This window comes from Melospiza georgiana, chromosome Z (assembly GCF_028018845.1).
Source record: "Melospiza georgiana isolate bMelGeo1 chromosome Z, bMelGeo1.pri, whole genome shotgun sequence".
In the NCBI taxonomy this organism is placed as follows: Eukaryota; Metazoa; Chordata; class Aves; order Passeriformes; family Passerellidae; genus Melospiza; species Melospiza georgiana.
Window position 1 is genome coordinate 38,128,483 of NC_080465.1, and position 18,134 is coordinate 38,146,616.

The window sequence follows — 18,134 nt, forward strand, 5'->3', positions numbered from 1 at the left end:
AGGAGAGACATTGTCAGCCTATACCAAGCAAGCAGAGGTGTTTTCCCCCTCTGTCTTCTGTCTCAAAAATACCCCTTCTATATTATAATTTTTGGTCCTACCCAAAAGGAACAACTTCATGTTGCAGGTGGGGTTGTGGTGACTGTAGTCTTACACAGACATGTTCATTTTTCATCTGCATTCCTAGGTGTGTGAAAATTACTATGCAAATTACACTTAATGAAGATCTTAATAACTTTTGGTGAGATTTTACAATTGATACAAAAGGTAAAATAAACACTTTAGTCCATCTGCTGAGGTGGCAGTAAAGGCTCTCTGACCTCTCTGCCTAATAGTCTTTGTGCACATCCTTATCTCCATAAAGAAAACAGACTTTTAGCAAGGCTTGTCATACATGGTGTAGGAGGAGTGAGGCAAACGCCTGGTGCAGCTGTTCCTCTGTACCTCACTGGAACAACACAGGGCCATGAGCCCTCTGCTCCATCCTTAGACTTTGCTTGAGCCGTGTGCAAGATCAGCCAGAGAGTGGCCCAGCTCATGATTTTCTCAGCCAGATTTGTTAACTCTTCAAAGACTCAAGGCAACACTGTAGCAAGCTGCATTTATGGCAACCTCAACTTCCTTCTTCTTCTCTGTAATTGTGGACATTTTCTAGCAAAATAATTACTGTTATGGCTATGTCTTACCTAAGAGAAACACTCAAAGAGGAGGTGAAAGCTATCATTCCTTACAGATAGATATACACAGATATATTAATATACACACATTCTACTAAATTTTCAATAAGCTAGCAATCTGGAAACTGCACCTTTTCTGTTTAAATTAAACCCGCAGGAGTGAAGTTTGTACATACCTTGTACAATCCAATGCCAGGATCAATGAGAAACGAGCGAGACGATGTAGATGGCTGACTTGGTGATCCACTGTTTGTTTTTTTGACTTTGTTCTTGCAGTTGGAAGCAGCACAGGGATTGACTTCTCCATCCTGATCTGTCACAGATGCAGTGGTAGGAGCTTCAGAATCAGAACGTATCAAAAGCTGAACTATGTCATTTAGTCCAACATTGTAGTCAAATAAAGTGTGTCCATCTTCAAGCTGTCAAAAGAAACGTGTACTTGTAAAACTCTACCTTAAGGTACCTAAGTAGTTTTTAAATCTTCTTTTTATAGACAATAATTGTGCAGACCAGAAGAGGGAAGCCATATCTTACTGATAAATAAAAACCTATGTCTTGAGTATATGCAAACACGAACTCCTCAAGCTAACTGCAACCATAATTTCATTGATTAAAAATCACTGGAAGACTTAAAACTAGGAACAGACATCTCTACAAAATCATGTCACCTACCTACAATTAAGCTGAGAAACACAAAAAAATTACAAAATAGGAAATACAAGAAGCAGTACTGCTGCTTTGCTCAGTTAAATACCATTAATGACCTAGGGCATCTTTGAAGCAGAGATTTGATTCACCTGAAAGTATAATGTATTGCTTTGCGACAGCAAAATTAGTATCAGCTACACTTTACTTCACACTGCAGTGGGAGAAAAACATGCATGACTGAAAAACATGCACTAAAAAACTGACATCTTTCCAAACTATTCTAACAAAAAAAGTTATCTACCCCTTTTCTCAAGAACAGGTGTTATTTTCAACACAAATTGATATTTCATAATTTTTTTCAAAAAGAACAGGTTTCATCAGCTTGTGGGCAGTATCCATACAACAAGAAAAAGGGGGGAAGAAGGAACAGGAAAGAAAACAAAGGAGCAACTCTCCAGTTCCTCACTAATAGTTTTCTCTAACATTCAAAGGATCTCAGGATAGACAAAACTGGAATCTATATTTCTTTCTCCATCCCCTCTGCTTTTTCAAAACAACTCTAAATGGCAGGGGACTGTTATGAACAGAAGCTGACAGCCAATCAATGAACCAGTTCTTGTTCCATGAACTTAAAATCTTGCAAAAAAGTTAACTTTCCTTACTGCTGATAATTACTGTACCCACAGCTGGGACCTGTAAACAGGAGTATTCATTTGAGTTGAAGCTGACACAGCTGTCTGGTCAACAGGTACAAGAAAGAATCTCACTCAGCTGCCCATTTTCAAACCAGCTCAACACACAGCACACAAAACCATACTGAAGATTTTCATGCTGTAACTATTAAAGGAATACAAGTCTTAAAGCAGAAATCTCCAGTAGCTGTGATTGTTCCGGAGATTACCAACACCACCTCATATGCCTGGGCCTTCTTCATACTGAGAGGTGAGGTGCTTAACTAACCTTTTGCATCCCACCATGTCATAACTGCCTACACTTTTGACAACTCTTTCACAAAGGGCATAGAAGTGTTCTTGCAGTCCTACTACACTCCAGGATTTGTGGTCTGTTAATACCACAAGTATTTTCACTGTTAATAAGTTTAAAGCATTATTCTTATATTCAAAGTACAAAGAAACCCAAAACAAAGACAAAATGACATTGCAAAACTGCACAGGAGGGGATATCCACCTTGCTACAGCTTCTGATCACTACTCCAGGCCACATTTAAGATTAACCCCTCCCAAGTGATTTTTCTTGGTTGCGAAATGGTTAAAAAGTTCAGCAGTACATCTGCAAAAGAGACCAATTCTGAAATAAGTAATAAATTGGATGTTATTGGAGACACATAACTGCTCCATTTTTCTGTTCCAACTGGATTGCACAAACTGTGGCAGAGATTACAGTGTAGTTCCTAGAATCCTGTATATAAGGAAGGAATAAGGAAATCTTCCGAAAGCTAATGCACTGGAGAAAAAATGGTAACTTTGCTCCTGGTAGACCAGAAGTATGTAAGCAGCATGCAGATGAGAGTGTTGCTCCTCTGGCTTTGTTCCTGCTCTCTAAGGACAGGTCCTGTGCAGGCTGACAGAAAAATATTTTGGGGTACGGCAGTTTAAAATTTAAAGTTAATTCAGTAAAGATGTAAATCTGAGCAACCTGAATTATCTACAATAGCTAGGTAAATGTCTTGCGTCTAGTCTTCACAATCTATTCTTCAGTCATGATTGCAGATTAAGTTATAGAACTAATCCACAAGTAAGTCCTGCCTATTAGCATGAAAGGTAAAAGAAACCCCAACTTCAAAAAAAATGAGGGGGAAAAAAGGAATCTGTCCAGGAATGGTTATATTTAACATACACAGGAACAAAGACTTAACAAGGCCAGGCCTTAAGTAACAAGCTGCCCTCTCTAACAGCAGGCACACACACATCAGCATACCCAAACTACCTATTCCTGCACAACAAGACAAGTCTCCTCTTCGTAGGCATTCAAAACCCACCTGGAAATGTTCCTACTGACCTGTTCAAAGTTGCCCTGCCTTGGTGGGTGTGGGATGCACTAAATGACCTCCAGAGGTCCCTTCCAACCCTAAATAATCTGTTATTTGGTCTAGTCAGCTTTGATGAACATGAACTAAATGATCAGAAAACAAACTGATGACTGCAAAGTCGTCTAATTTACAGAATAAACGCATAAAATTTCGACAACTAAATGGTTGAGAAAGTGGTTGGATTGTGGCATCCAGAGGGTAGTGGTCAATGGTTTAAAGTCCAAATCTTATTAATTAATCTTCATTAATGACACAGACAGTGGAATTGAGTGAATTGAGTGCACTCTCAGCAAGTTTGCAGATGACACCAAGCTGAGTGGTGCTGTTAACGCACTTGAAGGATGGGATATCCAGAGGGACCTGGACAGGCTGGAGAAGTGTGTCCATGGGAACCTCATGAGGCTTATTAAGATCAAGTGTAAGGTGCTGCATCTGGGTCAGAGCAATCCCCTGGTACCAGCACAGGCTAGGCATGAACAGATCCCAGCAGCCCTGCCCAGAAGGAATTGGGGGTGCTGGCGGGTGAGAGGCTGGACATGCCCCAGCCATGGGCACTGCCAGCCCAGAGAGCCACACGTGTCCTGGGCTGCATCCAGAGCAGGGTGGGCAGCAGGGCAGGGAGGGGATTCTGCCCCTCTGCCCTGCTCTGCTGAGACCCCACCTGCACCACAGCATTCCCAGCACAGAAAGGACATGGAACTGTTGGAGTGAGTCCAGAGGAGGCCAAAAGCACGATTGGAGGGACAAAGATGGAAACTACAAGGAAACTGAGATTTTTTTTCAGCCTGGAGAAGAGAAGGCTTAAGGGTCACCTAATTGCAAACTTCCAGTTCCCAAATGGAGCCTACAAGATGGAGAGGAATCTTTAATAAGGGCATGTAGTAAAAAAACAAGACGCAATCGCTTCAAACCTGAAAGACAATTGGTTCAGACTAGATATTAGAAGAAATTCTTTACAGAGGGTGGTAAGACACTGAAACAGGTTGCCTGGAGAATCTGTGGATGCCTCATTCCTTAAAATGTTCAGGGAGAGATTGGACGGGGCCCTAAGTAATCTGGTCTGTGAAGGTGTCCCTACCCACAGCAGTGCATTTGGAACAAGATGAGCTTTACAGTCCGTTCGAACCCAAACCATTCTATGATTCTATGATCTGCCAAAGTTATTGTGGCTTGTTTTTTCCCCTCTGTTTTTATCACTTATACTCTCTGCTGCAGGAATATTTTATGACACCAGATTTTTCTGTGACTAGTGAGGTCACACTTAAGTCTCAAAGCACAGTAACAGACATAAGCACACTTCACATGTCTCCTACTGTGATAGGGAAACAGCTCTTCCATGAGCAAGAAGTATGTTCCTGAATATGAGCAACTGTATAACTTTAGACCAAGTTGATACACTGCAACAATGTCTCCTTCTAGAAACAAAGCAGAGTACCACAGAAACTCAACCAGAAGAATTAATCACATGGTTTTTGACTTGCAAGAACTGATATGTGAATCTGCAGGTATACCTATGCTTAGCCATCACTTCATCACTGACAACTGAAATCCTTGGAGTAACAAATTTGGAAAACAGTGTTTAGAGAAATTTCACACAGGAGAGCAGATGGTTTTTATGATGGTTTTTCTTGAATTACAGTAGACAATTTTATCCCATTCTGCTGCATAAAGACACTAAGAAGATTCCCTAAAAATGTTTGCCCGGACAGCACATTAAAAGAAAAGAAATAAACATTACATGTTTAATAAGCATTTAAAGTCACTTGTCAGTTACAAGTTCATATATGCAAATGAGAAACAAAAGTAATCACACAAGTATCAGATAACCAATCTCCTTCAACTCAGCTATGATTTCTAATGGGTGATTAGAACATGTCCAAGAGCAAAAATAACTGAACAGGCAATTTCATTTATGAAATTTTACCAGCTCTTCTGATTCTTCTGCCATAAAAAAAGATCGATTTTTTTTCCTTAGTAGTAGATTTCACTTTCAGTTTCAATTCCTCTTAAAGACTGGCATGCTTCAAAAGCCTTTATGGCTTCATTAACATATTCTGAATAAAACAACACTAAAGAGCAACTAGCTTTACTGTATCTAGCACTCTATCACTATTCTAAATACATATAAGTTGATAAAAAGATTACATCTTCCAAATGTATTTTCATCATAATGTGTTACAGACACTATCAATTTCAAAACAGTCCAAGAGAAGGTTTTAATAAATACTTAAAGGTAACACAGCACTGTGCTTACACTTCTACACAAGAGCAGCCACAGAAATGCAATAGTGGAATCAATACCTACCTACTATCACTCTTAGAAGAACTGTCCTAAATATCAAGCCACAAATTACTTTAAAATCATGTAGAAGCTGCACTTACATGGGCATGAATAATCATGCAGAATGTGGTATGATACTGCATTACTATCACACTAACTACAAGTCCCAGCAGAAGGACAGCTCATTATGGCTTCTACAGCAGGTACAGAGACCTCCCAAGAAAGCACATAGTAATGGTTATACCTTAATGAGTGGTCCAGAAGCAGGATGACCTTAATCCAGCCATTGCACTTGACAATAAAGATCTTTAATCACCTATGAAAGTGTGCCTTTAAGCATCTTCTGAGGGTTTCTTTTCCAAGAAATCTGCCTGTATCTAGCAATACAGATAAAATAAACTACAATAATGCAGATGAACTCTTTAATTAACAATGTAGGATGAAAAATTAAATGACATCAATCTTATTCTGCACAGGCATTACATGCACCCGGCAAATCTAACAGGAAATGTGTAAGAGTAAAGATCTTCAAGTTCATAAAAAAATTGGTTAGGAGTTTGTTAGAACTAGTTATCCAGAGGGTATTAGTCTGAAGAAATCAAGAATCTGTAACTTCCAGCTGGGTGCTTACTGGAAGCAAGCAAAGTGGACTTCCAGAACTTCATGTATTTTCCATATTAAGATTGGTGTACAAACCTAACTTTTCCTGCCTAAAGTAGGCTGTTGGAATTAAATTCCACAGAAACATTCAAACATACCTCTAACCAGCACCTAATAACAGAAAACTCAAAATCAACTTGTCAGCATGTAACAGTGAATTTTGGGCAATGGAATAGGCTCAGGAGAAAAACAATGCAATAACCTTCACTATGCAACACTGGACCCTTGTTTATGGACTTCAGCCATTCTCGGAGTGTGCTCAGTTTGTTTACATTTTCACAGCTGAAAGAGAACCCGATCAGTATTTTCAATTTAACATGAAAAAACTGTACCTCCACCTGGATTCTATTCAAAAGAATGCTTAAGGACTCTGGTATCTTTAAATACATGTATTAACCACATTCAGAGTAGTAGAGACAAAGTCAAGTTTTTACAGTACCAGTGTAGTGACACTGTTTCACAAGTAAGTGCAATTGTCTCAGCTAAAACAGAAAAAAAAAGCAAAATAAAGGGAGAATCTAGTAGCCAACCATCTAAGAAAGTTAATGTCTTTACAGATTTAATATAGGCTGACTTCAAGTGTACAAAACTCCAAGACATCCACTTCCTCCTCAAGCAACTGTAGTTTTAACAGTATTTGTTACAGGTTCCACACAGTCTGCTCTGTCAAAAAATACTTTGTCTGGTGATCATTCTACTAAAACATCCCACATTCTTCTGTCACATGGGGCAAATTTTTTATGCCATCAGTGAAGTGTAATGTATCAGTAACTGTTCAATGCTCAAGGTATTTCCAGCCCTGAACAATGCAACTCCTCAAACAATCCATTATATCAAGAGGATAAGAAGGCAAACATCTCTAAGCAGAGACTGCACATCTACAAGGTTTACAGGCTCCTTCTCACACGTCTACAGCAGACCAGTTCTGAAGTGTGGGCTTGGGCTTCACTATACTTTCTCCACATTTAACTGAGATTTTGACATATATACTCTGCAAGACATAAACACACTTTGTTCAAACCGGTTTTTCTCTGGTACTCCTGCAAGTTTTCTCCTAACTCTCCCCTACTATTTTTAGCAGAGATCCTAATACAAACCAAATAGCTACACCTACTAATCTTACACAAAATCTAACTACAATACAGATTTACTTTTCTAAATAGGAAATAACTTCTATTGTGTTTGAAAAGATATACGAAAGAAACCATGGGTCACCCTCAGAAATACAAAAAGAAATGCCAGGTTAGACTTACTAGTGCTTTTTGTCCTGATTTGGATTTCATGGCTTGCTGTTAAAAAATAAATGCAAATGACAGATCATTCCCTAATTTCAAGAAGGAGAATGTATTCATCAATTTAAAAGATTTTTAAAAAAGATAAAATCATTGCTGTGTCTTTGCTCTCTCTTTGAGGGAAATACACAAGTAGGTGAATTATCTGGACAACCAAGTTCTCTGGCAGGCTTTAGATCCATATTCCTCCAAAACAGAATACAGACAGACCACAACATTTCATAACACAGTAACCAAAGAAGTTATTAGTATCTGGAGAATATGGTCTAAATTAGACTCAGTTCTGTCAATTTTTTGCCACAAGACTCACATTTCAAAGCAGCCTAGAAGAACATTTGAATATGTGATGCCACCAAAAACTCCAAGTAGGCGACACAAGCTAGCCTTTATATCAGAAGATATGCTCCCTTTTGACTGCTTATGTGTGTTATACAACAGCTAAGGCCCTGACCTGGACAGAAGGAAAAAGACAGTCATAACACTGGATAGTATCAAATGACTTTCTATCAATTAACCGCATCTTAAGTAGGTATCATAGTCTCAGAGAGATTCCCACAGTCTCAACAGAAAGCATACAGTGAAAATAATTCCTAGGTAACAAGAATATGGAAGCTCTCCTAATCTAACAAAGGCTTTCCTACAACTGCAGTTACAACCAAAGAGTTTGATCGTACCACAGCGTAAATATGCTGTGTTTGTTCAACTCTCCCCACAAAGAGGAAGTCTGTCATGCTATAAAAAGCCACACAACATAGAAACAAATTACAGAATCTTGTTGCTGATACTGTTGGCAATTACACATCAATCTCGGTATAAACATAATGATAAATGTACATTAGTCATCTTCATACTCAATCAACAAGAATAACTTTCTCTGAGAAGACATTGACACTTTTCCTGAAGCTCTGTACCTAAAATTAAGAACAAAAGCCTACATTCTCCAATAAACGAGAGGGTTTTACACCTTTTCCACAAAACTATTTGCAGAGTGTATAGGTGGTACCAAGGTATTTTACCTTTTGGTCTGAAATAAATACAATCCAAAACAGATTCCAGTGTACAGGATTACTACCGACACAAAAACAGCTGAAAGTCAAGAGCTGCAAGACTTCCTGACTTTATCAGAAAATCAAGGTAAATGCAGCTATGCTCAGTCTGAACTAATCACTTCAAAGGGTTCAAGTCTGCACCTCTTCCAAATTAAATTTTTTATAAAGCCGATTATGTTTTGAAGATTATTTATTCCTTTGTTACTGAGATACAGAAAAAAATGTTAGTTTAGATATGCTAGTTTCTTCTTGGATGAAACTCTAAGTCCCATTAAAGGAACATTTGCTCATTAACTTCTAGCTGGAAGTTAGAGCAGCAAGGTTTCTCTTCTTCTGCCATTCTAAGGAGCCTTCTAATTATTAAGTAAATAGAAGTTCATGGTGCCTTCTGGATGCTCTTGGATGTTATTTGATACTGTCCTTAAAAAATACAAAAAAAAAAAAAAAAAAAAAAGCAAGCATGTCAAAATATATAGCTGCATAGAGATCCTCAGCAGCATGGAAAGAATCATCCATCCCTGCGCTGATTAGATGAGAAGGGTCAAGTACCTCCTGTATGATGGTATGGGCTTCTATAGCAAAGGCAACTGAAGTTCAGCAACAGTGGTGCCAGCGAGCAAGGGGCTATCTGCAGCTTGTGAGGACACCTGTAATGAAGAACTGGTTATTATCTCAAGCTTCCATAGTCAACAACAAAAACCTAAAAACCACACCAAAAAAAACCCAATAACAAAGTGCATTTTTACATAATTTTACAGTTAAATAATTAAGAACAGAGATTTAATTAATAGCTTTGAAAGATAGAATTCTCTCATAACTATCTGTGTTATTGATATAAACATTTGATTACATATTATCATGGAAAATCATCATAACCTAGTGTCAGTGTAGGCCTTGCATTCTGTATCTACAGGTTTGTGGAGTTCTTTATAATATAAAAAAATATTCCTTTTCAAAGAGCTTCCAGACTAATTTTAAAAAGTATATGTACTAAACTATCCCAACTTAATTACATGAATGTGTGACTCAAATGTGCATGTCCTGCACAGGATGAAGAGTTGGATTCGATGATACCTGTGTGTCCCTTCCAACTCAGAGTATTCTGTGATTCTGGGAGTAAATATACATGCCATAAAATACCACCTTAAAGTTGGCTGCAATTTCTTAGAGGTTACATAATGCTCTTGCAGGTTCCTAACACTTACTTAAATAAGACATACAAAACAGTATAAAGTATACCGCTTTCACCTATGTTTCTTTGCTTTGCTTTCAGTTTGTTTAGGTGCTTTAAATAATAAAGACAATCAGATCCAAGAATGGTAAACTGCATTAGTAGCTTTACAGAAACAATTTAACAAAAAGATAATTTTAGTAAACTTCTGCAATCATTTAACAAAAACTCACTCACAGGCCCAACAAACCTACTATCAGGTAAGTTTTGAGCATACACCATTAATTCACTATGTTGGGAATTTTGGCATGCAGTCTGATCATATCTGACCTGAAGACTCCAGATGACTCTCCTCATGCTACAGAGCTACTTGTTACCAGCTTCATCAAAGAATGGCAATTACTTCCCTTCTAAGGTTTCTTCAAACTGTTTCTCTAAAACAAAAAAAACTTAACTGCTCCAGCTGAAGATTTCTCACCCCAGATTTCTGCCTGAAGCAGATGGGGTTTGGACAGCTTCAGCTGAAAATATTTACAATTTTCCAAGCAAAATAAAGCTGGGAAGAGTCTGTGCTAAAAAACTCAATTGTTCTATGAATAGGCTTAGCACTCCCATTCTTGAGGGAAAAACTTCTCAAGTATTGCTTTTCAAGCTTTTGGGAAATTCAGCCAAGTTGTAAGTATTAATAAGAACTTAAACATACAGTATACAAACCTGAAGTTTGGAAGCCTCAGCTCACACGAGATTCCACCCACTATTCATGTGCTGGCCCAGGTTATCCAGAAGCAAGAGCTCTCGTATAATAAAGGCATGCCCTATGGCCAGATTTTTAACTGTGTGTTTTACTGAAGCTACTTTACCACAAGCATGTTCTCATGCAAAACTAAAGCTCCTCCACTCCTCTTACCCCTCTATTGTTTCAGTTAAATTTTACAGAAACAAAACTCAAATACTTGGACAAACTACTCTGACAAACTAGACTTTAAATATTCAACTTGCATGGCTAAGTGACACAATGCATACCACCATACTTTGTGCACAAAAGCAGAGCTGAATTTCTTCTAGTGAATTAGGCTTGATTTGCAGCAATTTTCACCTCAAGTAAATAAACAGCTTCAATATTCTCACCTCTTCCTGCTGACTTCAGTCCCCCATGAAACAGCTTAGGAGTGGTTTCCTCACCAACAAGATTAATGACTTCAAAAGTTGTTTCAGTCACTGACTCCTACAAATATCGGCAAAGAAGCCTTTGGGCTCCAATGTCTTTTCCCCCTGTTCTGATAAGCACTATGGAAGAGATACTGAGATAATGTGGTTTTTTAACAGTAGTCGTTTACAAATTTTCACCAAATTCAAATTCCAACAGGGTGGGATGGGATGATGAGAGAAGCCAACAAAAGACATTAGTTCTTATCTTCCGCAAACAGTAGATATTGCTGAAATACAAGTGTGCATGTTTAGTTATATGCAAAACATAAGTAGGTACTAATACTCTTACAGTATTATAGAAAACCTCAAGCTCTCTGGTGCATTTTCAAATTAAAACTTCCATGTACTTTTACTGTTCTATTTTTCCAGTATTGTAACTGAAAGAAACTAGAAATCCCACAATGACTGTAAATTGGCTCTACAGAAAATCTGCTCTCATAGGTCAAAATGGAAAGATATCTCCTTCACTTTCATAAGTAAACTAAGAATTTCTATTCTCTAGAACAGCTTCACTTGCTTTCCAAATAGGAGAAAGAACATACTGCTGGAAATCAGATTGTTGTCTTGCTTTTCTGAATTTCTCTAAGGACAAGTTTACTCAAAGTTAACACATAACACAGAAAAATATTAGATGTGAATAGTCTGTACTGGGGCAAGGTTAAAATATGTTTTATTCCAGCATAAGGAAATATTTGTGGCATTATAGGAAAATCCTTACAGATAAGGATCCACTATCTTCAAGAGGGAAGGTAAGAGACATCACTGAGGTTTCTACGTTCAGTAGATTTCTCTGGCTAACTGCACAGTTAAGAATAAAAAAACTTTCAGGCAAAGTTCCACCTCAATCTAGAATATGCCTTTACTTCTGTGGCTAGTAGAGTCATTCAGCTTGGCAGAAATGTGGAGCCCCAGAGAGCACAGGATGTCCTGTACATGTTATGGAGTAATACTATCTGGGTCATGTGAATGGTAGGTCCTTCTGACAGTAAAAGATGCCAACCTATTCAACAAAGTAGTGCTATTCCTGGCATTTACAAGAAAAAAAAACATAACACAACAGAAATACAAAGTACTACATTAATGACAACACTAGGTTTCCTCCAGTAGTTCTAGGGTATTTTAACCCTTAAAAACAGACACGAGAAGTACTGACCACTTAAGTTCTTACACCTGCCTTTGAAGATCAGACAACAGCAAACTACAGAATAGCGTATTAACTGGATATAGAGACTCCTGCAAAATTATGGCTCCAGCTCAAAATCTTAGTTGAAACTGTTCTCTACTGCAAGCTAAGAACATGATGCTGTTGAAATTCAGCCCACAAACAATGACTCACTTAGGTTTTGACATCCTTATAACCTCATATACCTCCCATTTTTAGGAGGACATGACTTAGACAGGCTTCCCACCACTTGTAAGATCCAAGGATTTCTAGAAGTTCCCAGGTAGACTACAGTAAGCAGCATTCAGTAGCAGGATCATGGTTCTACTAGCAGACTGTACAGATTTAACCATACTGAGCTCTAAACAGATAAAATAAGAAAAGAATTTCACCTAGATAATATTTTTAACAACATATACAGCAATCTTCAGGGGGTGTTTAAGTTTTCACCTCAGTATACTCCTTTCTGTTCATCTTACATTTAACTAAAGCGACCCTTTTTTATTCTTAATAATAAAATGAATATTGTTTTATTTTATCACAGCCCTAAAAGAATTAAGTTATTTAGCTTCATGTTCTCAACATCCAGTTTTACTTGTGCAAGAGCAACCCTTCTGATCTTTTTCCTTATGAGCACCATGGAAACCGAAAAGCAACCCATAATAAAGAAGGAAACTTCTGAATTAATCATGGTAATTACAAGAAAATTAACATTTATGGGGAGTGAAACTATCAAAAACCCAGATCCCTAACTCTTCACTAACATGATTCCAACTGTGCCCTAAACTGGATATAGTAAGTACCAAACTCACACATGCTGCTCATGTAGGCGACTACAGCTATAATATTTCACTATCCTGTTTTCTCAAGCAAGACATTTGTTAACTAAAATGTTCATGCTGATTGGACTGGCCACTGTCAGATTACACAGGAAAGCACAACTCATTACAGGTTCATCTTCTCTGCTTCTCAGATAAAGAATTTAGGGTAAAAACCTCGGGTTTGCCCCACATAAACATCTTTATCCAAAGAAGTGTGCTAGTACAGAACACAGCTAAGTTATACAACTCCAAGACTCATGTTCCTTGATTTGGCCCCTTCAGAAAAACACATATTTGTACACAACGATCCTTAGAGACCAGCCCTCACAAATGCTGACTGTCACCAATCCGTAGAACACAAAAAATCTAGTCATTTGCTACTGGTTCAAAATCCTAGCCACTAATGCTTGCCCCCTGGTTAACAGTTAAATTTCTCTTTTTTAAGTTTTCGCTATGTGTTTGTAAAGATACACACTTCATCTCTTTAGAGGCAGAAACCTCACTGCTGTGCATTCTCAAAACTCATCTGCTGTAAGGAGATGCATCTTCGGAGTCACTTTCCCTGAACGGTACCACACACTCGGTGCCTTCCGCGTCAGGTAATAGCTACGCTTCACTTTCACTACTCGAGCACTAAGCACACCTCGCAGTTTACGCAACGCGGCTTCAAAGGTTACACCCATCAGCGAAGCTACAGCCTGAGGCGACATACTCCGAACAAAATCTTTCCATCACCCCTGGGGAGGGGAGGTTCCACCTCCTGGAAGACTTCCAGCCAGTCACCCCTGCCATAGCGGCTTCCCGTGGGGGGGACGAAGCGCCTCGCTGGACTACCAGCAATCGCCCTTATCCCGCCCGGGACATGCCGGGACTCACAAGTCGAGGACACCGTGGCATCACAACTTCTGCCCGAGCAAATTAACCCCGCGCCGCCTCCTCTCCCGGCCCCGCCACGCGCGGAGCCGGGGTGGCGTTTTCCCGGGAAACCGCTCGCGGTCGGCCCGCTTCCCGCTCTGCCCGGCCTGGATGCGGCGGGGCGGAGGAGAGCGGGGTAGCTCCCTCCATCCCCCCGCATCCCTCCGGCTACTGTCACTTGGGCAAGATGAAGGCGGGAGCCGAGGGAGGAGCCTCTCGCCGCTCAGGTGGGAAAACAAACACACAAAAGAATGTCACCAGGACCCCGTGAAGGATTTTACTGCGGTTTTTACTTCATCGGGAAAACGGGGGTCCTGGAGCATTCTGTCAGGGTGGGCTCCTCGCTGCCCTCCCCTCCTCCCAGACCCAGGAGTAAACAAAAGCGGGAGCTCACAGAACAGCACATGGGTGGAGACGGGGACCCCCGAGCCGCACAAAGAGCCGGGCCTGGGATTAGGGGAGACCCCCGAGGGTCCGCCTGCATAGGGGAGCTCCCGCCTCACCTGCTTGCCCCGGTAGAAGAGCCGCTGGCGGTCGGGGCTCACGCGGAAGGTCTCCTCGATCTTCTCCCGCAGGCACTCGATCTTGGTGAGGCGGCTCAGGTCCTCGATGGTCTGGGTCTCCGTACCGTCGATGGTGCGGACCTGGATCCACATGGTGCGCGCCCTGCCGCCCGCTCGGCCGGCCGCGGGCGAAGGATGGGAGATACAGGCAAGGGGTGGGAACGGGGTCCGCTCCGCGGGTGAGCGTCCACGGCGTGGGAGGTGCCGGAGAGCGGTCTGGACGCTACCCCGCTCTTTGTTTGGCCCGACGGGGCAGGAATTTCAAACCCCGCGCAGCGGGCGCGACCCTCCTGCCCGCAATCCGGGCCGCCCGTCCCGCTCGGCGGGGTGCGGGAGAAGGAAAGCGAGCCGAGCAGATCCCACGGCGCTCCCCGATCCCGCCGAGGCAGCGCAGATCGCGGCGGGCGCCGGCGGGCCGGCGGCGGGCTGGGCTACGGGGATGCGCCGGAAGCCATCGCCCGGCCCGGGCACTGTTTACCGGGGAGCGCCGCCGCGCTCACATGGAGGTCACGGCGCCAACGCCGATCTCGCGAGAGCGCCCGGCCGCGGCCGTGCAGACAACACGGCGGGGCGGGAGCGGGGACGGGGGCAGCGAGGCGGGCACGCGGCACCACCACGCCCCCTCCCGCCGCGCGCCCCGGCCCCGCCCGCTCCGCCCCGCGCGTTGTGCCCGGCCGGCGCGAGGCCCGCGGGGGGAGGGGAGGCGGCCGTTGGCGTCTCCATGGCGGCGCGCGCGGCGCCGAGGGCTGTGAGGGCCCTGCGCCCGGAACGGGCGGCCCCCGGCGTCCGTGGGCAACCGGGAACAGCGCTTCCAGGGACATAAAGCTACATGCAACCCTACACTGACAGAGCTACATGTAACCCTGCCCCAAAGATACAGATTAATACTGGCGGTCGATACAAATACTGGGCGAGACTAGGCAAGGAAAGAAAGCTTCGTTTACGCCGCGAATCTGGCGTACGCTTGGATCTCTGTATTTTTCTGCATCGGGTAATTCTGCGAATTAACCGCCAGGCAAATCTGGAATTACAGAGCTGTTGTGGGCTAGCCCTGTTGGGCAGCTGGGCGCCGCACATTCCTTTGGTCACTCTGTCACAAGGAGGTGGAGAACAAAGAAAGAAGGTTGAAAGTGAGAAAATGGGCATCTAAAAAACAACAATTTAATTAAAATGGTAAAATTTAGTTATGAACAAAAGTTGTGCACATAAAGCAAAATGAGGAAGTATTTGAGTACATAAAATTGACAGGCATCTGTGCATTTATCCATTTCTACAAAACCAGAGCCTTGTCATGTTTAAAGATTGCTTAGGAAGACAAGCACCTTAACTCCTAATAGCCTGCTCTTTCTCCTTCTTATCCCAACTGTCATTGCTGAGTGTGACACGAGGTGGTCTGTGGAGTCACCAGCCTTCCCCTTTGAGTCCCTATTGTGGGACCCAGTGAACTCCGACAAGGAGAGAGAGAAATGATGCATCTGACTCCACTGATATCAGAAGGCTAATTAACTACTTTATTATACTGTACTATTCTATATATCTAAGACTGAATCTGCCAAGCACTCAACTCTGCACACACTGCACTCCAACTGCACAGAATCTCCTGACTGTCAGTCAACAGTCCTCACAAACACACACACACACACACACACACACACACACATACACTCTTGGCCCTGATAGGCCAAGGAAACAAAACACGACTTTGGGTAAACAATCTCCATATTGCATTCTACTTTGGCACAACACAGGCACAGCAAATGATAAGAATTGTGTTTTCTTTCTCTGAGCTTCAGAGAACGTGAATCCCAGAAATATTTTTGGGAAGAATTGTGCCTTGCTTTTCTCTGTAAAGAGAAATGTGGGGCCACAGGTCCCTTCCTGGCAAACTCCTCCAGCCTCCTCACTGGCAGTGTTGTCCCAAATACAGGTTCTTCTGTCTTTTGTGCAAGAAGCTGACCTATACAAGATACTTGTTTCTTTCATGTTTATGCAGAGGTGAACGCACAAAACCAGCTACAGTCAGGCTGAAAATTACTACTTTCATAACATAGAAGTACAAGCATACCTAATTTCTAATTACATGCCTATTTAATAGCCATTGAACCCAAATAAAGGAAATTTAAGTTAGATTTAGAGGTGTGGTTTTCATGCAATAATGAGCTAAGTTAGGCTAAAGGACACAGGTGTAGCTGATTTTGCTAACTTGAGTTAAATTTATTATACACTGCCAGACAGTTTCCTACTCATCTGTTGTTCTCAGTTATTCACTCTGCAAAATCTTTTCCTTAAGTCATTCACCATTCATGATTCTCCCCTTTGAGACCTAAATTTCTCAATCTGAATACGAGACCATTTGAGCCTCATTTGTTTTACCAAAAAATATCTCCTCTTGTTTTCTCTCAAATTCCAAGGGATTTCCCCACACCATCATGTTCCACTGTATCTTTTCTCTTGTAATTTTGTTAGCACCCCTCTTACTGTTCTTTGTATTAATGAAATCTGAGAATCATTTAGTATTGATATTAGCCATCGTCATTATTGGGTAAGTTCTAGAAAGTATATTTTTCATGCTTCCATAATATATGCATACACTTAAGACACAATAAACAATAAGTACCACTAGAAAAAGGATAAATAATCAACATAATTGTTTCAGCTACCCTTTATTTGGAAACCATGCTTTTTACCATATTACAAGTGAGACATTTAAAGAGTATAGTAACTCATTGCCACCCCTGCTTCTATGATCAAAAAGGGCACCACATTCAGGTCTGCAGGCTAAAAAGAGCAACTTCCAGGTCACAGTTCAGATGTATCTCTCTCCTTGGTCTAGACAGTTCCTTTTTAAATTCTTCACCAAAATCAGCCTTTGATGGCATAAATGCATGGGTTGCCTGTGACATTTGCCAAGATGTACAAATAAGCTCAGATGTATCAAAGAGAGCCACATGTGCCTTTGCAGAGCTGACCTCTTCTTTTATATTACAGAGCACCAGGAAACTGGCGAGATGTTTACAGCTGTTCATGCAATTTACAGACCTTACACATCTCTCTGCTGGGAAAGATCCCTTCACTTTCATCCCTGCTGCTGGGAAAGTTCCTTTCATTCTCAACTTAACTGGAGAGTTTGGCAAACCTTCTGAAACTCAATAAAGGCAAATGCAGGGTCCTGCACCCAGGAAGAAATAACCCTATGCACCATTGCTGGGGGCTGACCTTCTGGAAAGTACCTCTCAGGAGGAGCTGGCGATCCTGCTGAACAATTTTTACCAAAAATTTGCAAAATTAAAAATCCTTAACACCACTGTAGCACTAAGAAACAGGCATTCTTTATTCAGCCAGATGCACAAAGAGTTGTTTCCTCTGAAACACTGGGCAAGCTGAGTGCAGAAAAAGCTCCAGTAATTTTAATTGATTTTCCCAGAATAAAAATACATATGAAAATAATTTCCCTAAAATCATAAATATATGTTCCCTCCCCTTTGCACTTGTGTTCTTCTGTCCTGGGGGTCTCTTTGGTGGTCCTTCATGGTCACTGACCCCTAAGTCATACCTGGCCACCTGGTGAACTGGTAAAACGTTGGCACAACTGAGCTGTTTGTGTTCCAGTTCTTCTTCCTACAGGATAAGTATTGT

At 41.4% G+C, this 18,134-nt stretch overlaps 1 protein-coding gene across 2 annotated transcripts in view; it reads right to left on the reverse strand.

Annotated features, from left to right (window-relative positions):
- The window catches only part of UHRF2 (ubiquitin like with PHD and ring finger domains 2), an 82,178-nt gene extending 67,343 nt beyond the window's left edge, over window positions 1-14,835 (reverse strand). The window contains exons 1-2 of one of the 2 annotated variants that reach the window (XM_058043465.1): window positions 14,439-14,835; window positions 854-1,096 (exon numbers count right to left, since the gene is read on the reverse strand). In XM_058043465.1, coding sequence (XP_057899448.1) covers window positions 854-1,096; window positions 14,439-14,591 — 396 coding nt within the window. In that variant the 5' untranslated portion in view covers window positions 14,592-14,835. The remainder of the gene's footprint in view (window positions 1-853; window positions 1,097-14,438) is intronic. The other variant, XM_058043464.1, reaches the window with a different exon arrangement.
- Window positions 14,836-18,134: the final 3,299 nt, after the last annotated feature.